This window comes from Sceloporus undulatus, chromosome 3, assembly GCF_019175285.1.
Source record: "Sceloporus undulatus isolate JIND9_A2432 ecotype Alabama chromosome 3, SceUnd_v1.1, whole genome shotgun sequence".
In the NCBI taxonomy this organism is placed as follows: domain Eukaryota; kingdom Metazoa; phylum Chordata; class Lepidosauria; order Squamata; family Phrynosomatidae; genus Sceloporus; species Sceloporus undulatus.
In genome coordinates, this window is record NC_056524.1 from 263840763 (window position 1) to 263867125 (window position 26363).

Below are 26363 nucleotides of genomic sequence, written 5' to 3' on the forward strand. Positions count from 1 at the left end.
GCTGACCAGGCATTTCCACTTTGTCCTTGAGCATTTAGAGGACTACATGTTGGTTGGGGCAAACTACATGTTGCACATGCACTAGACATAACATGTGAGAACACATAAAATCGCCTTGCCCTGTCAGAACACTGGCCCACCATTTAGCTCAGCAACATATATTTTATCTGACTGAAGCATTCCATAATGCAATGATTGTCCCAAACTTTGGTCCTCCAGGAAACGTCAGCTCCCAGAAGCCATAGCCAGTTTGGCCAACCATCAGAAATGATGGGAGCTGAAGTCCAAAACATCTGGAGGACCAACCTTTGGGTATCACTACCATAATGTCTTGCAAAAAGGGTTATTTCCCCACTTCTGTTTTCATCTTTTTTCTTTAAAGAAAACTTGCTGGGTTATTGGCCTAAATGTGCCTATGAGTACCGTAAGTTCCGAAGCGCAAAATAACCTTTGTGCTTTTGACCCATTCATGATTATAGCAGGCATTCTCTCAGAAAAGGCATTATCTCCTGTGAGAGGGAAATATGGGGAAATGGCTCTTTTAAGGGGGTGCCTGCCATTCATCACACATAGAAATTGTATAATTCAAAGGGATAGCCATGTTAGCCTGGAAAATCAGTATGCAAAGGGATCTTGTAGCACCTTTGAGACTAACTGAAAGAAAGAAGTTGGTGGCATGTGTTTTTGTAGACTTCAGCCTATTCCCTCAGATGCATGTTAGTCTATGAAAACCCATGCTACCAACTTCTTTCAGTTTGTCTCAAAGGTGCTACAAAATCCCTTTGCATAGGAAATGTATGGTTGTGATGTTTATGAAGAGTTGTGAAAGCTGGACAATGAAGAAACCTGACAGGAAGGGAACTTATTGGAATCTATGGGTATCATGGATTACTAAAATGTCCAGTAAATGGGTCCTAGAGCAAATCAAGCCAGAACTCTTACTAGAATTAAAGATGACCGTGTTGTTGTTTATGATTTATGGCGACCCTAAGGAAAACCTATCGCAGGGTTTTCTTGGCAAGTTTCTTCAGGTCCTCTGAGGCTGAGAGAATGGGGTTTGTCCTAGGTCACACAGTGGGTTTTCATGGCTGAGTTGGAATTCGAAACCTGGTCTCCAGAGTCATAGGACTTTATCACATGGAGGCAAATTAGTTAAATTCTGTGGAGAAATGGGTTTTTAAAATCTGCAAAACATCTGCTTTTGCAGGTTGTTTTTCAGACATGTTGGCGTCAATGAGAAATAACACAATGCTAATCCGAACGCAAAGTTGACAAAACACATTACTTTCGGGAAGTTCCCAAAATTAAAATAAAAAATAAAAAATGGGGGGGGGCTTTCTCGACTTTGCATTCGGATTAATGTTGTGTTATTTCTCATTGATGCAAACATTGTCAGTAAAACTACCTGCTTTTGCAAGTTGTTTCTAATTTCTGTTCAGGTTAACCCCAAATGTCATGTGAAAAACAACCCGCTTTTGCAGGTTTCTTTCACTTTAAATCAAGTTTCTACACAGGATCCGTCCCATGTAATAAACTCCACAGTCCAGTGCTCAAACCACTACACCACACTGGCTCTCTAATGGTGACTAAGCTGAGGCTATTGTACTTTGGCCTTATCATAAGATGACGCAACTGATTAGAGAAGACAATCATGCTTGGTAAAGTGGAACATGGTAGGAAAAGAGGAAGGCCATATTACAGGTAGATGGATTGAATCAAGTCACCCATGGCCCTGAGTTTCCAGGACCTGAAAGGGTTGTTGATGACAGGGAGTCTTGGAAGTCTCTCATTCACAGAGTTGCCATAAGTCAAAGAGACGTGGTGGCAATTAATAATAATAATTGTAAGTACATATATTGAAAGTATGGAGAGAGATCTTGTAGCACCCTTGAAACTAACGGAAAGAAAGAAATTGGCAACATGAGCTTTCATAGACTTCAATCTACTTCCTCAGATGTTTTTCAATGTAGACTGAATGAAATCTACAAAAGCTCATGCTGCCAACTTCTTTCTTTCATTTAGTCTCAAAGGTGCTACAAGATCTCTCTACATACTGATTCTACAGACTAACATGGCTATATCGTTGTATTTTACATGTCTTGAAAATATGCTTTTTAAAAATCTAATAAAACAGGAGCCAACTTTTGATTAATTAATTAAAAAGGTACCCTTATTAAACGCTGTAACTGCCCTAGGACTTCTTAAAATTGGCAACAGTTAGTTCTTACCTAAGCAAAAAGCAAGATATGAATGCAAAGTAATATCAGATAAAGCCAGTTACTTTTCAAGTGTGCACATGTGCAGAAGCAACTTCAGCTATAAAAGATAACAGATACACAAGATAATTATATTTCTTATAATAGCAGCAACCACTGCAGAAAAAGCAGACTCTTCCATTCCTCACAACGTTTTCATTTCATTCTACAGTAAAATCAGTGCGCTGAATTTCAGATAGGATCATATCCACTGGTTGGTTTTCTTCTATAAATCGCACAGGTGACAATGACAATGACAATTAATCCTACAAGACTGAGGGCCACCGTAGTTGGAATTAGTTTCTTGTTTCTGTCAAGGGCACACTCTTCCACTGCAATTGAGATTGATATATTAAGAAAAGATGTTAATGGCATAAACATCATATAGTCTGACAGAAATTCTTTACTTAGAAGAATATAGCTATTGAGAATTATCAAAAACCTTCTAAGCAACATCTGTGGAGTTGCAATTTAGCTAGTTTCAATTGTTTGATGGGTAAAATTAAGTTATTGTGTAACTGTTTACAAATCTTTGCAATTTAAAGAAAGGAAGGAACCGGAGACACTGCAGATCTGGAGGCACAAAATATGTGGTTTTTCATCAGGTTCTGGCCACTTTTAGATCTAGTTCTAGCTTCTTACAACATCAGGCCATAGTTTAGAAAAGGGAATTTTCTGCAATGGGTTCATAATGATGTTACATTTCAAAAGCAACCATTTAAAAATGGGGAAAAATCTACTTTACTGGTATAAGGAGTAACAGTCCCTAAATACTTTTAATAGCTATTCCTGGGGGCACTTTTAGAGGTATTTTTCAGATTTTATGCCATTTTATGTCAATCCTAAAGTTCCATCCCACAAAAAGTAACAAAAGGTAATGAGAAGTGTAACAAGTAATGCATAAGGTTAGATTTCTTTTAAACTGCTATGTAATACTGTACAGTACTATATATCAACTAATACCATAACAGAAATGAGTTACTTTTAAAAAGTAACTTTACAAGATCTAACCGGGTGGGAACATCAAGACAAATCATGTTTCCCGCTCCATGTATTCAGCACATTTGCAATTGACTATTGCGTGCACACGTTACTCTTGGGGAACTAGTGGCCTTCCAGGCATTATTGAACTACAATTCCTGTCATCCCAGACTAGGGTCACTGAGGGATGTTGGAACCCAAAAACATTAGGAGGGTCCCACAAGAGAAATGAGCACAATGATGGTATACTCACTGACCTGTCCCAAACTGATCATCAACAATATCAAAGGCTTGAAGTTGAGAATTAGCAATCTGCAGCTGAAGATTGTCAGACATGTCCACGGTTTGCAGTCCAGTACATTTAAAACAATTCCCCACTTGAACTGAGAAAAGCTCATCGCTTTTAATTCCGGTATACGGCGAACCTGAAGCACACAGATAAACAGAATTGACGAGTTATTTTGTTGTTGGAGTGATTTCCTTGGCTATAGGGCAAATTAGCACATGCTTGAGCCACTGTGGAGCCTGAACTGCAGTCCTGTACCATTCCTCTGTGTCCTGTGCCATTAGGCCTGCTGTTTGGAGAATGAATTTTACTGACATCTTAGACCCAAATCCTTCTGCCCCTGGGAATGGGTAATCTCCAAGAGCCTTTCTGGCAATACCATGTAAGAGGTAACCCATGAGTTCTCAACCACAGGAGATAGCTAGGAGAACCCTGGCAGATTGTGACGGGGGGAAGGAAAAACATTTTTGAGGAGTAGATATAATACATTTTATGAAAAGTTTCCCAAAGATCTGAACATTATTTCAAAGGTTCCTTCAGGACAAAATGGTTGAGAAAGTCTGGTGTCAACTCTCAATAACTCCAGACAGTTTGATGATCTGTCATCCAGATAGAAAAATGGTCTGCCCACATGCATGTGTGGTACCACTCCCCGGCTTATGCTGAAGATATTCTCACTCCTATTTATGCATGACAACTATGTTTTGCCAATGCTTATAACTGGGAGGTTATTTGCTCTACAAAAGCCAGCATACACATGATATGATCTCCTTCTTCTCTCCCAAAATGGGCTCCTCTTTGCAGCAATTTCACTAGGCTGCAACAGAGGGAGAAGTGAAAGGTTGAGTGTCGGCTTGCCTGCAATCAACTATCATTTGGTTCTTCCTTTCTGCAGTGACTCCTGCATTGTCTATGGCTGTATCTGCACTGCAGATTTAATGCAGTTTGACCCTGCTTTAACTATCATTTTGGGATTTGTAGTTTGTTGTGGCACCAGAGCTCTCTGACAGAGAAGCTAAATATCTCACAAAACTACAAATCCTAGAATTCCATAGCACTGAGCTGTGGCAGTTAAAGCGATGTCAACCTGGATTTCCCAGTTCTGAATGAAGCCTGTTTGCCAATTGCCCAAAAGAAAAAGGGTGGCACTTACCCTCAGAAGGTACTGTTAAAGTGGCTTCAATCACACTGACATAATATACCTCTCCATTCTGCAGATAAAAAAGACAGACAGATAGGAAAAGAATATCTGTTTATTTAATATCTAGCATAGACTCAGAGCAGCTTTCAGCTATTGGTCTAAAAACCAGTCATTATAAAGTAGAAGATTTTTTTATTTTTTGAAAATAAGTTAGCAATCACATTAACACCAATTCCTTTTAACTAATATCATTAGAATTTGCATCTGGTACATAAATATACCACGACTAACTGTAAATGTAGACAGTTTAAGGGAAACTAACTGATTTTTTTAAGTGGGGGGTATTTTCATCATCATCATCATCATCATCATCATCATCATCATCAATATCCCTCTTTCCCCCCCAGTATAGGGATTCATATCCTTCTTTAAGATACAGAAGAGATGTTGCCTATGCCCTAGTCACCTGTGAAGACTCTGCTGTTCATGGAAGATCAAAGTACTGTATGTGAGTTGTATTTCAAAGTAGGAGACTAAGATGAACACATCCACACAAATGGTTCCTGTTTTCTATGTTACACAGCACCATTTTCCCCCTTTTATCAAACCCCTATGTAAAATCACTTTGGGCCAAACAATGCCTCTATATACGTTTCCTGATGTGTTTAAATATTCTAATCAGCATTTTTCAGGACCATCCCAATACATGAAGCTGCCTAATGTAAAATAATGTTCATAATATAGTTGAACCTCCTTATCCACAGATTCCTTATCCATGGATTCAACCCTCCACAGCTTGATAATTTTCAAAAAACTATAAATTCCAAAAAGCGTGCCCTGATTTTGCCATTTTACATAAGATAAACAATTTTACTATGCCATTTAAAGGGACTTGGGCATCTATGGATTTTGATATCCACGGCAGGTCCTGGAAACAAACTCCAGCAGATACCAAGGGCCAACTGTAATAACAGCTATGAAAAGTCAGCTAGATACTTTTTCTCTGATCAGTTTCAGTTCACCCATAGTGCACAGTTATAGTAGCTTCATTTCACTTTAAATGCCAAGACTCCTTCCTATGGGAAGGGATTTGAAGTTGGAGGGGGGGGCTTAGAATTTTCTAGGGCACTCCCCCTGAACCACAGCACTAGACCTTTCTAGTGGAAATAGAGTGAACAGATGTCACTCCTTTTCCAGGACATGTCCTACATTTCAACCTTTTGTCCAGGAGGCATTCCAAAATATCTTCCATGTACAGCATGACTAAGAAGCATGATTTTTTATCTATATCAGTGTTCGCTTTTATTAGCCTTTACCTCCTTTGCGATTATGACATCTGGTCACCAAGAGCGGAAAACTCTTAAGTCCCTTCACAAGCTATTATTCCCAGAATTCCATAAGTTGGACCCATGACTAGCAAACTTGGATCAAACTACTATAACTGCATAGTATGGATATTCGTTCTTAAATAATCTTTTTGTTTTATAACCTTCCTTTATTTGACTGCAAGCCAATGAGGCGATATGGTGTTATGTTGCATCTAACAAATACGAATCAAGCCCCTGAGATTCTGGCAGGCAAACATACAGATGTGGAAAGTTTGCCAGGCAAGTTCATATCTGCTCATATTTCAAAGAGCAAATTAGAGCTCCGGCAATCTCTGTTTGCTCTGACAGTTAGACTGTGGCTATATTGCCCCAATATTTGCTTTGTTCTTGAAGCATGGGAGGAAGACTTAGCAAACTTTTAAGATTTTACTTCAGCATCTTCACTGCAGCCACTTCATAGGACTCTCAGCTGCACAAGAGTTTAACTGAGGATTGAATTTCAGTTAAATAATACTGCTCTCTTAGGATTAAGAACATATAACCAAAGTAAACATGGGAAACCTGAGTGTTTATTTGAAAATTAAGGTGCTGGGTTGTGTGGTCAACATGGAAAGAGTCTCAAGGGCCCTTTCCATATAATACCTGGTTGTGCAATGTAGATTTCCCTCCCTCATTTCTTGAGAAAATTGAAGTGACTGGAAGTTACATCTGGCTTGTCCCAAACACAATAGTGCAGCCTGGTAGGTGAGACACGGGGGTTTAAATTGCAGCACTCCTGGCACAATTTTAATAAATACATTGTCAATGGATACATGGACATACAGACAATATGCAACAAAAACAGCAAATTTTGTGGTTGCTGTGTGCATTTGAGTCATTTCCAGTTTATGGCAACCTATCATAGGACGTTCTTGGCAGGCTTCTTGAGACATGATTTGCCATAGCCATCCTCTGAGGCTGAGAGAGTGTGACTTGCCCAAGGTCACCCAGTGGGTTTCATAGCTGAGCTGGGATTCAAATATAGTCATTACTGTCTTTCAAAAAAAACCCCATCTTATTAGGAATTATGTATTCATTCTCTCTTAAAGGATGCATTGCAACATCCCTGCAGTGTAGTGCAACTATCTGCATGTGGAGATATGCTACACCAGCACTACTCAATCTCCATGAAAAATAGCAATGTTGTGCAACACGCATTAATGACTGGGTGTCACTGGGTAATGCACAACCACATTGTGAAATTGCAATGCACAATGAACAGTCACAACAGACAACATTGCTGTATGCACGACCTTGCTTCTACCATAGTCAATGGAATATCTCTGTTGCACTAGGACAAATAACTAGCCCTACATGCATAGCACAACTTACACTTGCATAGGTCAAGTACAAGTATGGCAGCCATCATTAGCCATATTATGCAGGAAGTGCAATACAAATATTTTTAATAAATATTTATTTATGTAAGCCCTGCCTTAAGTCACAAGTCCCAAAGCCAAATGTCAAGCTAACTTCTTCACTTTGACATAGTTCCCAACTTTACTTGGGTTCCCCACACAACCAGTTCTGATGAAATGCTTACCTTGTTAAATGTAAAGCTAATGAAACCACCTTGGAATGAGATTTTCAGCACTGAGAGTGAAGCTCCACATATTCCAGTTGTTTGTGTGGTGTTTGGATCAATGTTAAAATATTCCATACTGTTCTATGAAAGAGGAATCAAGCAAGACAATGTAGTTACTTCTATTATATGTACTTTGGCTTAGTTACTGTAAATTATAGGAACAGGAGATCATCAAAGGTTTCTAGCAAATGTCTGGTGTCACAACAAACTACCATTCCCAGAATTCCACAGCACTTAGCCATGGGAATTAAAGTGGTGTCAAACTGGATTATTTCTGCAGTGTGGGTACTCTCCAGGTCAGTCTTCTTTAGTATGGTGAGATGTAATGTAATGCGTTTCCATTTAAATTATAATAGTTGCCTGGTATGCTGTTGGTGAATTATGATGGCATGTCAGATTTAATGCCATGCCATTGCAACTCAAATTTTTGTCACTGTGGAATTTGGAACTCACCATTAACTATGCAACAATTAAAATGCCCTCCCAAACTACCTTTTCTTAGTGGTATCCTGAACCTGACAATTTCCTGGTGAATGGAGATTCGGAGAGGCAGCAGACAAGCATCTGGCTATTTTCTTGCAGCTGGACACAGAGTAATGACATCATTTGCAAAGACCTCCAGACTCAGAGGACCCAAGTAGATCCTTGCAGATGTTTATCACTATGTGTCCAGTTCCAGAAAAATAGTTGGGCGCTTCTGCTAAACCTCCCTGCTCTCTACCAACATGGAAATGGCCAGATTGATGGAGCTGCCACTCAGAATAAGGATTTTGTGGGTGAGTTGGATGTGGAGATAGAATAATAGAATTATTATAGAATCAGAGTTGGAAGAGACCCCAAGGGCCATCCAGCCCAAACCCCTGCCATGCAGGAACTCACAATCAAAGCACCGCCGACAGATGGCCATCCAGCCTCTGTTTAAAAGCCCCCAAGGAGTGTGTTCCACTGTCAAACAGTTCTTACTGCTTTATCACACTAGGGGGCAAACAGGATTTTAAACAAGAGTTAAACATAAAATGCCTGATGTTTATCATATGACCTTTCCTGTTTAACTCTTGTTTAACTCTTCTTTAAATCCTATTTGCCCCGTAGTGTGATAAAGCAGTTACTGTCAGGAATGTTTAGGTGGGATCTCTTTTCCTGTAGCTTCCATCTATTGTTCTGTGTCCTATTCTCTGGAGCAGCAGAAAACAGGTTTTCATATGACACTCTTTCACATACTTACACAGGGCTATCATATCATCTCTTAACTGTCTCTTCTGCAGGCTAAACATACCCAGCTCCCCAAGTCTCTCCTCATTGGGTATGGTTTCCAGACCCTTCAACATTTTGGTCACCCCCCCTCTGGACACACTCTGGACAGATGATCAAAGTGTAGAGAACTGGGCCTCTTCCACCAGACAGATAGGTTTTGGACCCTTGTTAAGAACATGGCCAAATGTTAACAGCTGTCCAGTTAGAGTCCATTTGTATGAAGGATCTTGTTTGACACTTATTGCATGAGCTTGGCAGTTTGCAGCTGGGAAAAGATATTTAGGCTGCGAACAAACTGGAGTGATTTTTTCCTCTGCTGCTAAACTGTATAGTTCTCATAGCTGTGATTGCATTTTCTTTGTTTTTTTCTACACTATATAAGCCTTTGGAGTCCATCTTCCATCAGCCTCATGGGGACAGGGGATAACACCGTGAGTCGCAATTCACTATTTTAATAGGTTGCAGCCTCCCCCATCCCCCAGTGATTGAATTTAAAAATTGTTGTTGTGTGCCTTCAAGTTGTTTCTGATTTATGGTGATGCAGCAAACCTATCATGGGGTTTTCTTGGCAAGTTTCTTCAGACGGGAGGTTGCCATTGTCATCCTCTAAGGCTGACAGTGAGTTTGCAAACCCAGTGGGTTTACATGGCCAGGCCAGGAATTGAATAATACCATACCCCTCAAATGTTCTAATTTGGCAAGGATTAAATGTCCTACTTTGGCAGGTCTACATAATCCTGGATTTATAGTTTGGTGAGCTATTCAGGCTCATCAGTCAGAGAGCTCTGGTGCCTCACCAAACTACAAATCCCTGTAATCTAGGGGATGGAGATCCTCAATCTATTTTGATTGAGACTACAAAGTACCCATTTTCAATTGTCAGAATTAGACCTCCAACTACTACTAGTTCAGGTTTGAGAGGTGAAGCAATGTGTGCAGCCCCTGGAGAGTCACCGGATCAGAAATCAGGTTCCTGCAACAAACCACAGTTGCCCATTATTGCTTTATAACAAAAAAGGGACAGTCACTGAAAAGAAGGGAAAGGGTGGCAAGAATGTAACTTACAGTTTTTCTGTTTTTAGCTATCATGGTCAAGCCCATCAATGCTTTGATGCAATCTGCAGTTCCATTAGAAACACTGTATGCACCAGTTGCAGCTGGAGAGGGTTTAGGTGCAAGAGTTGGCCCAAGTGGAGTTGTAGGCATGGGAGCAGTGAGTGCGGCTGATGTTCTGTTGTTCTGGGCCATACCACTTGTTCTTTTAGTTGTTGGTTGTGTGATGCGATTGTCACTTGTTTTGGATGCAATCTTGTTTGTATTTGCCATTATTACTGGAAGGGTAAGAGTTGTAGCCTTCTGACTATTTGGACGTTCAGATATCAAAGTTGTCCTCTCAGTAGCTAATGTTTTTCTACTGTCTCTACGAATTTTACTCTGATCAACTAGTGGTTCAGTTTGCTTTACTGTCCTCTTGGTGACTACCGTAGCTTTTGCCATTGGATATACTGTATGCTGACCAGTGGATTTTGCACTGGTCATCTTGGGAGCAACCGTTGCTTTTGCCTGTATGTGGCCTGCGATTTTGTTGGCTGATGATGGCATTGGTTCTGTTGCTGTCTCCTTTTCTTTGGGGACTGAATGTGTTGCTTTGTTAGCCAGTTGTGAAGCTGCATGAACTAATTCTGTGGACGAAGTCTGTGCCTGACTATACAGAGGAGTGGTGAAAAGGTGGTTGGAAAGAAGTAGCAAGGAGTTCGATTGGTGGGCTGCCTTGGATTTCATCCCATTATCCATCATTTTACCACCATGGGACAAATTTGCTGCAAAAGAGCAGAAAATAGGTTTAAATCTTGTTTTTGTAACTGAACTTGAAAAAGCCAGTCTTGTTTCTGTACTGGACAAAAGCTTGTTTTTATACTGGATATGCTTGTTTCCATATCGGATAAGACCAAAGACCAGTCAAACAAATACTGTGTTCTTTGGCCATGAATGCAATAAGCACCTTCCTGCTTCTCCTACCTCCAGCAATGGATATTCAGAGGCATGCTGCCTCTTTTTCTTCTTCTTTATTTACCTCAATTTAGAAATATAATTATAACAATATGTCAAATATGGTCATGCATTATCAGGTCAAATTCCACTCATGGGTAATGCCTATTATTAGTTGCTCTGTTTCAATAATAATATTTTCTACACTCAACAACTTTGAGCCTTATTACATGACAACACACAGTGACAGAGAAGTGGCTTTCTGCTTAACTCTTTACATGATATTGCAGCACTTCTGTACTCCTTCGAGAGGGAGACAATTGTAAAAGCATGCCTTTTGTCAAACAGATTCCTCCAGTGCTACAGAAGACACACTTTTACAGCCATCTCCAAATCCAATGGTATCTCTAATTTCCCAACAGTAATTGCTGCAGCAGTCTGATATGAATTCTGTATCTGTCTTACATATGCTCTTTGTATCAAAAAACAGTAAGGGAAGATTTTATACACCTTTATAGGTTTCTCTCAGTGAGGCTGCCAGGGAAACGGTTTCCTGGAGCAGTTGAACCTCAAAGCTCAGAAGAACCTCAAATTACAGTAGCAATTAGTTCTCTTTTTTAAAAAATTAAATTGCGGAGCAGATGTGTAGTTGCACAATGAAGGTAACCATAAATAATGTTCCTCTTTTGTGAAACTCTCTACTCAGAATTTCTCAGTGCAGTAACCAACAGTCTAGATGTATTTTCAAATAACAACAGCTCTTCTGCATGTTTGTCATTCAGGCCCACAACAGGTATTAAAAGAAGAGACCTTCATCACAAAAGCCCAGGAAGGAAGGAATTATAGTCCAAAAAGCTGTCCAGAAAGACTTTGAACTACATATTCCAGAATGTCCCAGCTAGCCTGACCAGTTATGGGAACTGTAATCCACAAATTAATTTCTCCAAACTTGGGAGGACTGCAGTCTAAAAACTAACTTCTCCATGCATTGGTGGCCGTCATCATCAAAGGAATGATGCCATGTCAAGTCTACCTTTCATAGTTGTGTAGTATGGGGCCAACCAAAATGCACATTACACATGTTGCAAGCCTTCAAAGCTCCACTGTCTTCTTCATCAGGCAAGGTGCTAAAAGCCATACTATTTGGCCCACTGTTTTGTGGATTTTGGATGATGCAGTACTCTGCTATGTGGCCAACACAGCTACTCCTGGATATGTTTTATAGTTATGTAGTGTTGGGATCTTCAGTTTGTTCAGTTTTCCTGATCTCTTTGTGACAACAGTCTATGCCTTTGGGGCGTTTTAATTTCAGAACAATGAAAATAACAGAAGAACCAGAAACTTGGTTATTGGAAGCCTCTGAGACCCGCCTGAACATACTCTGGTTGTACAGCATGCATTGGTTTATACAGTACATCAAGATAATTGCAGAAATCTCTCTACTCACCGCTGGCTGTGATTAGAAGACATTCCACTAGTAGATTCTGCCAGGTCATAGTGAAGAGAGACAAAAGAATAAGAAACAATGGAGAGGCACCGAAAAGATGAAAAGAATAATTGTGGCAGAAGACTAAGGCAGACCTTTCAGTGTTCAAGGTGCTACAGGAATTTTGAATGTTGTTTCCTGCCACACACGCAACTGACTGCTCTTTTGCCAGAAAAGAGGTTTGCTGCTCCCTTCTGAAGTGCTCTGAGCAAAAGGGAAGTACAGCTAGGGAACATCAATGTTCAGAGCTATATAGGCAGCCCATAAGTCACATGCAAAACAGAAAAGGGTGTGGGTGACAAAGACACCCTTGATTCATGTGAGCAAGTTTAAAATTTGTTGGTGGAATTGAAAATGAAAGCAGAAAAGTGGATGCCCACTTCAGTGCATTTAATTTATTTTTGTGTAGCTATTTCACCAGCGGCTTGAAAACTTGTAGTTTATATTTTAAAACAGGCATGAAGCAGAAAAGATTAACTACAACCCATGTCCCTGCCGAGTTTGCTGTCCAGGTTCTAAGCATGCTGATGGTCAACCTCCTTGTAGCCTCTGCTCTTCTTTCATATGGGTCTTAATCTTTAAACTGGACCGCTGTTCCATTAAAGGAACCTTTTGAAATAGAAGACTTGTCTTTGTGTGTGTTGTGTGTGTGCCTTCAAGTCAACTGTTGACTTGTGGCAACCCCATGAATTTCAAAGGGTTTTCTTAGGCAAGGAATACTCAAGAGGTGGTTTTGCCAGTTTGTTCCTCTGAAAGACACACGTGGTATTCGTTGCTGGTCTCTCATCCGAGTACTAACCAGGGCAGACCTTGCTTAAGCTGTACAAAGCATATAATAGGAACATGTAATATGAGAAATATGAATCAGGAATAGCTAGACTGCCTAAAATAAGAAATGGAACAGATAGAGATAGCTAAATTTGGTGGGAATGAGCTAAAGTGGATAGGAATGAGACATTTTAAATCAGATACTGTACAGTGGGCCCTTGGTATCCACTGGGGTTTAGCTCCAGGACTTGCCATGGATACCAAAATCCGTGGTTCCTCACATCCCCATTATAAACAATGACATAGTAAAATTTTATTTGTTTATTTATTATTTGCTCATATCCCATTATAAACAGTGGCATAGTAAAATGGTTCCCCTTATATAAAAAGGCAAAATCAAGATTTGCTTTTTGGAATTTATTTATTTAAAAAATATTTTCAAGCCATGGATGCTTGAATCTGTGGATGAAAAATCCATGGATATGGAGGGCTAATTTCATTCAATGAATTCATTCATTGACATTCAGAAGACAAACAGGATGGCATTAAGAGTCAATGAAAAAGCAGTCAGAGATTACAATGTGAAGTCTGACCAAGTATGTAATATCAGTAAGACTCCAGGGAAAATTCTATCATAATAGCCATGATCCATTTTTTTCTCCCACCACAGAGACAAATGTGGGAGAAATTGAAAAATTCAGAATGTGCATCAATTGATACCAATCCATTCAGATCTGTATCTTCATTTATGTCGATGCAATTCTTTTTCCTGGTTGCATGTTAGTTACCACCCCATGTGAATACTCAGAATATTCCATTAGAAGTCCTAATAACTGTTTAATACAATGATGAAAGTTCTTCTCTAGATTGCTTTTTACTGTATTAATTACTGGAGAACTGACATGTCTAGAATGGCCTCTGAAGTAAGATAAATTAATGCATTGACCATCATTGTCTCCTCCACTTCCACCATCATCATTGTCAGAGCAGCAGCAATAAACCCTGTGTTGTTGTTGTTGTTGTGCCTTCTTGTTGTTTCTGACCTATAGCAACCTCAAGGTGAACCTATTTGGGGGGGGGGGGGGTTCTTGAAAAGATTTGTTCAAAAGGGTTTGTCTTTGCCTTCCTCTGAGGCTGACAGGGTTATCCAGTGGGTTTCCATGACTCAGCAGGGACTTGAACCCTGGTCTCCATAGTCCAATGATGAAACCACTAGAAGAATTTTTGTGGTTTTTTTCGAGCTATGTGGCCCTGTTCTAGAAGAGTTTGTTCCTGCCGTTTGCCAGCATCTGTGGCTGGCATCTTCAGAGAATACTGGCATGGAAGTGTGTGTGTGTGTGTGTGTGTGTGTGTGTGTGTACTGTGTGACTCTGGGTTGGGAGGAGTGATTTCCATATTAATCTGTGTGTTGTTCTGTTTTTGAATGGCAAGGCCTCAGAGTGGGAGGATATGCAAAGAGATCCATTGTTTGCTGCAAAAACCCCTGACCCTGATTGGTTTACATTTGCATTTGCTGGGTCTTGATTTTGGTGTTTTTTAGGACTGTTAGGCAGGATACAGACTACCCAAAAGGGCGATCTCCCGCCGCCCTCGTTTGTTGTGCAGGGGAGCCGCAGCAGATAAACCGCGTGGCTCCCTCGTGCAACAAAAAGAAGCCACAAAAAAAGTGGTTTCTTTCTGCAGTGCCATTATGACGTCGCAAGGTGCCAATGGCGCACTTGCAGCGTCATGAAGGCACTGAGACGTGCGGACGCTAGGCATCCATCACATCAAAATGGCAGCGCCCATGTGTATAGGGTGCCACCATTTTTATGCCCTCGTTACATGTGAGGGGCAAGGCGCGTCACGAAGTGCCGCCCCTCGTGCGTAATGACAGCTCCCAATAGGGCCCGTCTATAGAGCGCCGTAGCCAAACCTTGCTAACTTTATTTCTTCTTTCCTGTTGAAGTTGTCCAGGTACAGCGCTGTGTACATTTACAGCATTTCATAAAGTTTAATAACAACAACAACAACAACAACAGGTGCTTGTGGACGTCAGTGGCTTCCCTGTGCATTCTGACCTAATAGTTGCTGGAGAAATGACAGAAACAAACTCTTCTAGAACATGGCCATATAGCCCAAAAACGCACAAAAAACTATGGATGCCAGCCATGAAAGCCTTCAAATTCACACTACAAGAATCTTTAATCCCTCAATAGATCTGACTCTCTCGTAAAGTAGCTGAAACTCAAACACATTTGGCAATGGTTGTGCAACGATTCAAGGGGTGGAGGGCTAAAAGAGACGGGGGGGGGGGGAATGTAAGCAAAGCCCAGAAGAATCAAAGGAGTTTATCAGGCAAGGGAAATTGGAAGTATAATCCAATTGCAATCCGAACACAATCATGGGGTTTAATGTTATTGCGTGATAACCCACTACACACACATTCGTGCAATGGGAAGTCAGTCCGAACGCAATCGTGTGGTTTTACATTACTGCGTGATAGACTACCACACACAAATTTGGGCAATGGCATGCTATTTTTGGGCAATGGGAAGTCAGTTTGAATGCAACTTGAATTCATGTAAATTCACTGAACTAGCGAATTCACGTGAATGCCTTCGGGCCCCACTTTCTTTTCATTCGAAATTAAGAGAAATTCCTCCCGTGTGATAAACTCCAAAGGCAAAGGCCACTTGAAGAAGACAGAAATCTAGGTTCCAAAACCGAAGCACTAAAGTTAAAAAGAGGGGGATGTTAGACAGCCTGTGATTAGTGCTCTGTAGCCCCCTAGTATGCAATGTGTATAATAGCAAAAAGTTTGCACTTTTTAATATTAGATACCTATGTGTGCTGTGTGCCTTCAAGTCATTTCCAACTTATGGAGGCTCTAAGGCAAACCTATCACGGGGATTTCTTGGCAAGATTTGTTCAGAAGAGGTTTGTCATTGCCTTCTCCCGAGGCTGAGAGCATGTGACTTGCCCAAGGTCACTCAATGGGTTCATGGCCAAGTGGGAATAAAACTCGGGTCTCCAGAGTCCGACTACACCATGCTGGCTCTCTATAGTTACTTACAGAAATCCCTAACATTTTTATTGCATTGCAGTGAAACTGCTTTCATGAGGTTGGGTACTCATTTTACTGACCTACAAAAGCATGGAAGGCCCTTGGGGCCCTGGGATCGAACTCATAACCATGTGGCTGTGGCACTGTGCCGCCAGAGATGCTGGTGGGATATTTAATGGGATTTGAGCCTCCACAGATTTTGGTATCCACTGGGGGTCCTGGAACTAAAACCCTGTGGATACCAAGGGTCCACAGTACTGGGGCATGATGTAAACCATGTAATTCCTGTCTCGGTTTTGAGATTTGTCATAATTTATTATCAGCAAAAGAGTTCTTTTTTGTTTAAAGTTCAGACTGATGACATTGCTTTTATCTTTCTGTCCTTTTTTAACCAGCATATGTCTGTGCCTTCGCACAGATACCAGCCAATCCCCCTCTCCCCCAGTTATCGAAAGGAAAAGATTTTGCTAGATCCAAGGCTATAAGCGGAGAAGAGAAACTTCCTTGCCCCAGTAAGGCAGCTAAATCATCTGTTAAAGACATGCACATTAATTGTTGGTGTGTGCCCTCAAGATGTTTCTGACTTATGACAACCCTAAACCCAGTCACAGAGCTTTCTGGGGCTGAGAGTGTGTGACTTACCCAAGGTCACCCAGTGGGTTTCCACAGTTGATCAGGGGATTGAACCACAATCTCCGAAGTGCTAATCTTACTCTCCAGCCACTACACCACGTAATTGCATTCACTTTATCAGCGTTTCATTTGATTTGTCTCACTGTCTTGTATGTAAAAGCACCTTTTGAGGAAAATTAATTCATACCTCTTACAGTATGCACTGTTATAAATGCAAAATGAATGCAGGGAAAAAAAACAGACCAAATTTGCAAGCAACTTTGTAATACAGTATTTATAATCTTTATAAAGTTGAAACAAAGGGTTGATTTTACATAGTTCATAATGGTATATTTACAGAAAGTCCAGCTTCACACACACACACATTTTGTAATACATTCATACATTCTGTTCTGATACGTGGAAGAGAGCAATTTCTATGGTTCATCCTCTGCCTATCTTCCTGCAACCACAAACTACAAATAACATTACCCTCAATATGGATAAAGGATAAAAATTACACATCTTGGACAAAGGATCCATTGTAAAAGAAGGAATTCAAGCAACAATTTCAGTGCTAGCTGCAGCTGCTGAAGGAAATACAGAATTATTTAAAATATCATTTTAAATCAGCACACAATATTGTTATAGCCCCTGTCTTTCACAGTTCCTCAGTGTACCTTTTAAAAGGCTGTGTCAGTATGTGATTTAATGCCCTAAATCAATGAAAAATGAACCTTGATTTTAATGATACATGATATAAGAACTTACTAGCCAACATTTCAAAGATGAAATCTGGGACATGTGTGGACATGCAACATAAGAGTGTGGTCAAGATGGCAAAAGTTAATAACAGAAGAGAATACACAAGCTGGGAGAGCATGCAGCAGTTTGCTTTTGTTGAGCCTACTGGGAAGGACAAGATACTACCCTTCCTCTCATCTCCCTCTTTTGAGTTAATTTAGCGCAAACTACTTCTGCACTTTGAAGTTAGTTTGCAGTAACTGAAGTAAGACGTAGAAAAGGTAGAAAATGGGAGAAGGAAGCAGAATCTGGAACGTTTTAAAAGCAACTAAAAAGTGGAATGACAGAAGATTAATTGGGACTGTCACTGCCAAATTGACACAGTTGGAGGGCAGGTAAAAGCAAAACCATATTTCCCAGCCATTTTGTGATGGAGACCCTTTTAATCTTTCAACAATAGAACTAGGGAGGAGTTTAGAAATTTTGGCTGGTGTTAGTAGTATACTGGTGTTTTTGCTCTCCTGAGAAATCCTAAAATCTATACAAGTCATTAAAAAGAAGCCTAGTACTGTGAGTGCTGCTTCCCCCTTGCCCTATTATTTTAGTTTCCTGGAGGAACACAGGTAATGAGATTTAGGGGATATCCATAGCATGGCATTCTGAAGTATGATTTCCTAAGATTTAGCAAGATCAATAACAAATGTTAGCATCTTCTTTTTAACCCAATTTTCTAGACTGTGGTGATTATTCCCCCTCATCTCGAAGCTACATTTTAAAAAATGTGTCTGGATCCTAAGGTTGCGGGGCCTGATCTGACTCTAACCAGTCCACATGCATGCAAGAATGGCACATACATGTACCCTGATTTGGTGAACACTGGGCTGTAGGTATAAGCATCACCAAAATGCCAGCTTCTGCCCACACAGGTCTTCCTAAACACATATCCGGGGTAGCTATGTTGGCCATATAGCAAATAAGAAATCATACAGGGAAAAAAATTAAGACAATATTAGTCCCAAAAACCATCTGAACTGAGAACAGTCACATCTTGACAAAATGCAAGACATTGGGACTTACATCCCCACCCCTGAATGATTTTTAAACCTTTGCTTGATGAAAAAGCCATTGAATCTCCAAAAACTTGCAACATGTGTTTTTTGCATTTGGTTGTCCCAATAAAGGTATCACTGTTTTGGTGGATTTTGGATGCTATTGTACAAGTTTTCCTAGTTAGGCTGGAGGTGTTTTTTACCCCTTTAATCCATCTCACATGGATAATATTGTCTGCATCCTTTACGAGATGTGAAAATATTTCAGCTTTGCAAAACCCTCATTATTTTTCCTTTTCTTTCTCATACACGCTGAAATATCAGGCTATTGGAATAATTAAGAATAATAAATTACAATGATCAGAAAAAAAATTCTAGCTGGCATCCTGATATTGAATTATAATAGCGTAAATCAGATTTATGCCATCGCAATTCACTTTTATGGCCACTGCTTATATTGGAAGTCTGTTCTGACTACATAATGATCAAACTCCTCCAGAATTAACCTTATAAGCAACATAGTCCCACTGACATGGCCATGGCCATTTTGTTGGAGAGCTGAGGGATAAACAGGGATGCATCCAGCTACTTTTTTGTAGCCAGACACATTGCAAGGATGTTGTTTATAGAGAACTTGCAGGGACCCGCCATGGTCTCTGCAGATGTCCAGATTCAGCGAAACAGGTGGACACATCACCACTCATAATCCTACTCTCCAACAATATAAAAATGACTGTGTTGGAGGTGAAGTCGTGAGTTTTAGAGAAATTAAAGGGGACCGTGTTGCTTAAAAGGTGAAATTTTGGAGGATAGGATCAGGAAGCATAACTATGAAGGCATCTCCTGACACAGGATCTTGTCATCAATTTGGCTGGAGAATCCCAGAAGGAAGTGAAACAAGTGAAATGAAAGACAACACAGCCATTCAGCAACACTGTGGGGCTGTTCAAATACCCTGTTGCATTTTTACTTTCATCCATGTGCGGATGTGGATAAGCATCTCTATCTGTGTTTTAATCCCCTCAACAGAAATCTGCCTGTCATTCCACTCCCAACACATACTCATTTCCTCTTTCTTAGGGAAGAGGAAATACCATGGATATATAGGATTTTAGGCAAATCTTTTTGTTAAAAAAGGATTCAGGGCACCAAAGGCATACACAGCAAGAAGGACCAGAAATGTGATTGGCTGCAGTTATGTGCAATGAATTGTGTAATATGGCTTCAGTAAAGCATTGCAGAAAATACGCAAAAGATAAATATTTTCTTGTAAATCTGAAAGAGATAATAATCATTTTCTTTTTACATTTCTAGGCTCTGTGGCATTCAAGGAAAATATGGTAAAGGCTAGGACGTTTATGAATAAAGAACCAGAAGACACAACAGTGGGCTTTCCAGTAGTCTGAAAGTGCAGTATATCATCATAACTCCCCCTCTGCGCTATCAGCCACAATTTTAGAGGAAGAGTAATTTACTAAATGTGGCCACGCAAACCATTCTTTGGCTCAGGATCTCATATGCTGGCTTGTCACCTGGATGAATGTATATCAATGTATTTGCAACTGCAACTATTGTGGCCTCTGAGAATTATGCTGCTGCAATAACAGCGATGGGAAATATTGGTGTATTTCCAGTCTCCTCTAGTCCTATGAATGTGGCCAAGTGTTTATTGAACAAGTTTGCATGTAGGAAAAGTGTTGCTGGTGTTACATATGTTAACTAGCTTTACCTGTGAAAAATAGTATTAAAAATGGGAGTAATAATATAAGCCAAATGATAAAAGTTCTGAACTGAGAATTTTGGAAGAATTACAGTAAATTCTTCCCAGCTTGCTGGCTAATTGTAACAAAGTCATTTGGTCCTTTCACATGACACAGTTATAGTGTTATGATTCTTCTTTAATTGCCATGATTCCATCCTAGGTAATCCTGGGATTTGCAGTTTAGGGAGAGTACTTAAGACTTCTCAGCCAGAGAACTCTAATGCTTTACCAAACTGCAGAACCTAAGATTTACAATGGTCCATTGTATCTTAATGCTGAAGTGCATGATAAACTCTGTCACTGGCATCTCAGGCAAGAGTCTAGACTAGCTTCCTGTCTGTTCTTTTGACTGTGCACCGAGTATGGGGCAAGTGGGGAGCATTCACTTACAGTTTAGGGAGGTCCAGCAGCAACAGATAATGTGAGTGCAGTTCAGATCATGCAGTTGTGTTCTTTGCTTAATTTTTCAATCTATGAAGCGTGGGCTGCTTCACAAGAAGAATGCATTATTAGTGACCCTGCATACTAAGAGAGTTGTTAATTGCTCAATAATCAGACTCCAAAAGGGGAACAGAGCAGACACTTTAAATTAGAAATACCTTTACTGAGAAAATGGCCTATAATTTGAGTGATAGCATTGCAATATGAATAAGGATTGCCACAAAGCTCTCTCATCATTTGAACACACAAATAAATTATAGAATTTGTCCATGAGACAGCCAGGGCCAGCCCAACTGATCAAGCAACCCAAGCAACATATAACTAGAGACATGCATCCCAGCATCCTTTGAATCCTAGGATGTACCTCTCTGATTGTATATTGCAACCACTTGGGGGGTGGGATAACAAAGGGTGGGGTTGCTTTATTTGGATTCTTTTCCACTTACTAGCCTTAGATACAGCATCCATCAAATAGCCCTATTCCTATATCATTTTTTTAAAAAAATTACACTACTAGCAGCTTTATGAGACCTAGTGTTCCCATTCACCATCAAACTGCCTTCATGCAAAATACCTTCACATATTTATTTCCCCTGCCTGCAGCCTGGAACTTGTAAGTGCTTCACATCCTGTAAATCCGAATGTCTATGGCAAGTCATGAAAGTGTCCATCATGGAGAAGAGTTTATACAGCCTTTCTTAACATGTTATGTACGGCATGGCAACAAACAGGTAACATGACTACATGCTCTCCTCATCAGTAAGTTCATTTGCAAGTATCAAAACATACCACAGACATCATATGGATATATGTTAAATATTTGTGGCAGGGGAAAAGGGCATATGACAATGTCCAACATGCATTCTACTCAAGTATAAAAAGGTGAATGGCAGCATCAGATAGAAATGTCAGCACCAAATGCAAAGGGATATGTTCCCTCAATCACACATGTGTGTGCAGGGAGATGGAGGCACCTTCTTGATAGATACTAGAAACATACCCTACAATTGCCTTCACAAGTCAACTGTTTCTGTTTAAGTCATCCTATCTTTTACTCAAAATTTGTCCCTGTGTTTTAATTCAAAACACCCCATAGATAAAACATAATAGACAAAAGTGTGTCATACCCATTGCTATTCATCAAAGGCATAACAGTTTTCTCAGATTCAGGAACTGCATCTTCTTGACCATCAACCAACCTACTTTTGTTGTTTTTGCTCTTTGTGATTGTCTTGAGATAATCAATTGATCTAGCCACCGAAAATGAGGAGGAGTTGAGCAGCAGATTTAAATGGATGAAAGGATCTCAGATGTCACCTCAGGGGATGTGAAGATTGATCTTTAAAAATCCAGCATTTAACCAGCATAGTCACAAAGGTGAGGGCATAATAAGATTTCACTGCTTTTTGCCTAATTTAGGCAAGACCCTTTTCAATGGTTCAGAAAATGCAGGGGAACAAAAGATATTGTTGATGTATTTGTCAAATACTAAGACAGCCTTGAAGTTTACGTTATTCTCCAGATTCCCTAATTCGTCAAGTGTGTGTGTTTGTGTTGCATGTGTATTTTAATGGATTTCATGCTGATGCAGCTTCACAGAATTCTGACGTTCAGAGCTTGTAGAAAAGGCAATTCAATCCAGCATCCGCCAGTAAACAGAAAAGAAGATGGAGTCCTGAGGAATTATTCAAGGTATGTTCAGCTCCCAGCTTTCTGTTCTGTTGTCAAACTTCTAGTTAACTCAGTCTCCTTCATTTCGGAGTCAGTGGATGTGGTGTTGTGGGTACCAGTGTACATATCTGAAAGAGGAATACTCCAGTATTAATAATGAACACCTTGATGGCATGGATACTGAAAAATACCTGGACAAGGGTAAATCTTTTCTATCCATACAGTTGTGACTTTTCCACCCATCCACTTGTGTGACTTAGGATTCCACTTCTGCAGTAGATGCCTTCAGGACCGGGTAAAGTGTGGACCTCCAGACATTGGGCCTCAGTTACCATCTCCCTAGCTAGCATATATATCTAGTGAGCAATGCTGGTAGATGCCATTCAAGATTAGCTGGTGAGAAGTTGAAGGCTTCCATGGCCAGAATCCATAGTTTTTTGTGGGATTTTGGGGCTATGTGGTCATGTTCGGAAGAGTTTATTCCTGACATTTTGCCAGCTTCTGTGGCTGGCATCTTCAAAGAGAATGCCAGCCACAGATGTTGGTGAAACGTCAGGAATAAACTCTTCTAGAACATGGCCACATAGCCCCAAAACCCCACAAAAAACTATTAGCTGGTGGACTTCACTTTGTTCACCTTTATGTAGCGAGTAGAATTTCACGGAGGATAAATCCCACCACTCAGTCACTCCCATCTTGAACTAAAACCTCAGTTACAGGAAGCTGCATTCAATCACTGATATCTCAATTCACCTCACTCGCTCATCTCTTATCCTTCTTGCAACTCATGAAGGTGTCTTCACTTCCTAGACATCTGGGGACAATGAAGAACAGGTACTTCTGATATGAGCACTGGCCAGTTGGTTTGAGTGTCGCTGTTATGCTTTTGCTGGTGGCCTAACCGGAAACAACAATTTAACCAACTTACCTGTTCACCTAAGCTTTTGGTGCCCAGCGATCTTTGTACCATTTCTGGACTATTTGAGTATGATTTATTTTCCTTTTTTTGAATTGTTTTAAATGATTTTAAACTGCTTAAATTTAAAGTTGTCTTAAAGCTGTTTTGTTGATTCTACCCCACTATCAGATCTTCAGATATATGGCAGGCTAGAAATATTAGATAGACAGGTCCAAAGGTAGATGTACAGAGATAAATAGATGTACAGAGATAAATAGATAGAAGCAGGCAAACAAATTGATATCTTGAAAAACCCATGGAGAAGGAACTTTAAGGACTGTCAACCTTGAAAGTTCCAATCCGAATGAAAGCAGAGAAGGAAATGAGTTTTAAGATGTGAGGACTGCTTAGTGATGACGGTGTGATGGAGTAAGTGGAAATGAAGGCTGCAGGAGATGTGCAGTGCCTGTGTAATGCTGTGGTTAAGGGTGCAGGACTGGGATTTTGGATATACAAGATCAGTTCTCCCATCAGCCATTATGAAACTCAATGGGTGATTTTGGGGACAGCCATTCTTTCACAGCCTGATTTATCGCACAGAGTTTTTGTGCACTGTCTTGAGCTTGATTTAATGGGGCTCTAGAATTTCTTCCTGCATTGGAATCTGGGTGGTGGTGGTTAAAAATGAGGACCTAGGCACATCTCAAACACTTTTCAAACAATGCTACCTGCATTGCTGATCCTGAAGATGTAGTTGGCATCCCCTTCTGTTGGGTGTAGCTGGTTGGAAGGAACCCAGTCCGTTTTCTCAGAAACCAGCTTCTTCACTAACCTGAATGTTCAAAGGAAATGCATTAAATGTCTTTCCCCCCTCATTTCTGCCATCACTTCCATGGCCTTCAAGGAAATCCATACAACGTGTATGTGAGTCAGAAGAGAGAAACTGGTAGGGCTGGAAAAGCTTATTGCAAAGAGGCATTGGAGGGGAGTGAAGGTAATGTGAATTCAACCAGCATTGTAGACAAGTGCAAGAAGGTGAAATGCTGTGCTTTTGTTCCATACTCCCTATCCAGAATACTGTATTAAAACAACAGTAATGCTTCTGAGTATGTTGGTGCTATAAGCATACCTCAGTTAACAAAGCCTCTGACAAAGAAGCTCCTTTTTACAATCTTTTTACATGCATACAGACATTGATTTTCCTCCTTGTCCTTTATCTAGATGGAGTTTTTTTAGTAGCACTGGCATTAAGAGGGTGATGAAAGAGGGTTGAAGAAACAGACTTTCAGTAATAAGTAACAGTAGCATTTCTATAGTATACAATGCAGTAGAGTTTGAGCAGGGAAACTGGGGATTCTGCTCTAGCTGATGCTATTGCAGTCATCATGTGTGCCTGCCTACAACAGGAAAGGTAAAGAACGGTTGCCTCCAGAATCCCTTACTGAGCATGCATGGATAGGAAAACAGAGTGAAAAGGAGAGGGCAGATAAGCCTGCCTCACCAGCAACATAGATCTGTAAGTGACCACCAACATGGAAATCACAGGAAAAGTGAAAGCTGTTGAAAGAAAATGTCATCCCTGGATGCATTTTGGACTAAGTTTTCAAGTGCTCTCTAGAAAGTTCAGAACTTTTTCTCCTCTACTTAGGTGAGGCTTACTTCAGCTGGGTGTTTCATATTCATATTGTTAGTCATGTTCAAGGGCTGTTCTTTCTTTTTTTTAAGTTTAGTTTTATGGTGTTATTTCTGCCTCTAGTACCAAATTTTCTGTTAAAGAAGTAAAGAACACATTTACCTTGTTATCTGAGGTATACTTGTATTTTTATTTCATCCTCTTACATTTTTTAAAAAATTATCTTTTGCAGCACCCGTCTCTTTTGTCCTCCTACCTGTTTTGCATTCAAATTAATTTAATTAATTAAAATCTGCAAGTATAGCAAAACAAAGCAAAAGGATTTTCAGTAATTTTCTCAATGAAGGGAAATATCTGTGATGTTTTGGTCCCAGCTGAGACATTCTGAACAAGAAGCATGTCTTGAAAAATTGCTCTATTCTTGGAAGATGGGGGAATAGGACAGTAGCAGCAAGATATGAAAGCAGAAGTGCAGCAACAGGGTAATGGTGTGACTGAGAATGCATCTGAATGACTACAGAATGATGTCTGGATTTGTATCATGGCTCTTGGAAAATATCTGTGCTTTTGAATGGGAAACATGGCACAAGATTCATCCAGCTGTGGATAATTACACTTCAAATGCCCATCATGTATTTGCATCTCTAATGAGAAAGCTACCTGCCTGCTGAATATTTGATGCCAGTATGTGGCACTATGGGGGAATCTGTGGAATAAAGGAACAGGTTTTGCTTTTCCAGTTGTTCTGCATTCACTACTTTGCCTCACATTATCTTGTAACAGATGAATACAGGGTAAAATCACATGTTTAACACATTTCTTAAAAGGTGAAAGATGTCTCTTTGCCATTGAGCATAATGTTCCTCACCTATGTATACTGTATTGCATTTAGTATCCTTTGTTTTGTGACCGGTCACTGGCAAGTAATCACAGGCCTAATTTGCAGTTCTGCTTGCTGAGGTGCATATCTCTGAGGAAATCCCATTGCGGGAGGGAAAATAAGTTTACTGCAGGGAATTTACATTTCTCTTAATATCTCCTTTGAACTATGGACAGGTATTCACTTTGCCTCTTAAACAGAAGGAGCAAGACCAGAGCTTGGGAAACTTACTTTTTAAAAATTCCAGCTCCTATTCTGTGCTCCAAAAATAATTCTTCCAAGCGGCAAGAGAACTGCTAGAGGGTAGGGGGCTGCATTACCACCAGGTAATGGGGGTCCACACCTTCATCACTGCACTCCTACATATTTTTTGCCCCCAAGTGCCTTCCTATGTGTGGGGGGCTTTTCCCACTAACCGCCCTGAACCATTTTAATCCAAGAAGAAACCCTTTATATTGCAGGTCATTTCTGGGACACATGCTGTTTTTTTTTTAAAAAAGAGGTTTTTCGTGGCC

General features: G+C 40.2%; 2 protein-coding genes and 1 long non-coding RNA gene across 3 annotated transcripts in view; 1 reads left to right on the forward strand and 2 right to left on the reverse strand.

The window, feature by feature from the left end:
* Nucleotides 1-2074: 2074 nt before the first annotated feature.
* Nucleotides 2075-12547, reverse strand: LAMP3 (lysosomal associated membrane protein 3). Its single transcript, XM_042457084.1, has 6 exons — nucleotides 12306-12547; nucleotides 9935-10689; nucleotides 7574-7696; nucleotides 4676-4733; nucleotides 3494-3661; nucleotides 2075-2587 (listed from the first exon to the last, which is right to left on the reverse strand). The coding sequence occupies exons 1-6, from the start codon at nucleotides 12352-12354 to the stop codon at nucleotides 2448-2450; spliced, it is 1293 nt and encodes a 430-aa protein (XP_042313018.1). The 5' UTR covers nucleotides 12355-12547; the 3' UTR covers nucleotides 2075-2447.
* Nucleotides 12548-16340: 3793 nt separating this feature from the next.
* LOC121925226 lies at nucleotides 16341-25703 on the forward strand. Its single transcript, XR_006102824.1, has 4 exons — nucleotides 16341-16670; nucleotides 19878-22458; nucleotides 23248-23422; nucleotides 25201-25703. It is a non-coding gene; the product is annotated as an uncharacterized LOC121925226 (long non-coding RNA).
* Nucleotides 22440-26363, reverse strand: part of MCF2L2 (MCF.2 cell line derived transforming sequence-like 2) — a 211001-nt gene continuing 207077 nt past the window's right edge. The window contains exons 28-29 of the mRNA XM_042457103.1: nucleotides 24064-24167; nucleotides 22440-22565 (exon numbers count right to left, since the gene is read on the reverse strand). Of these exons, the coding sequence (XP_042313037.1) occupies nucleotides 22465-22565; nucleotides 24064-24167 (205 nt within the window). The 3' untranslated portion in view covers nucleotides 22440-22464. The remainder of the gene's footprint in view (nucleotides 22566-24063; nucleotides 24168-26363) is intronic.

Coding starts and splice junctions, on each gene's coding strand:
- LAMP3 (XM_042457084.1), bottom strand. CDS start 12,354: ATGACCTGGCAGAATCTACTAGTGGAATGTCTTCTAATCACAGCCAGC. Junction 7,697..9,934: donor TAGCTAAAAACAGAAAAACT/GTAAGTTACATT, acceptor CCTCTTTCATAG/AACAGTATGGAATATTTTAA. Junction 3,662..4,675: donor TTTAACAGTACCTTCTGAGG/GTAAGTGCCACC, acceptor TGTGTGCTTCAG/GTTCGCCGTATACCGGAATT.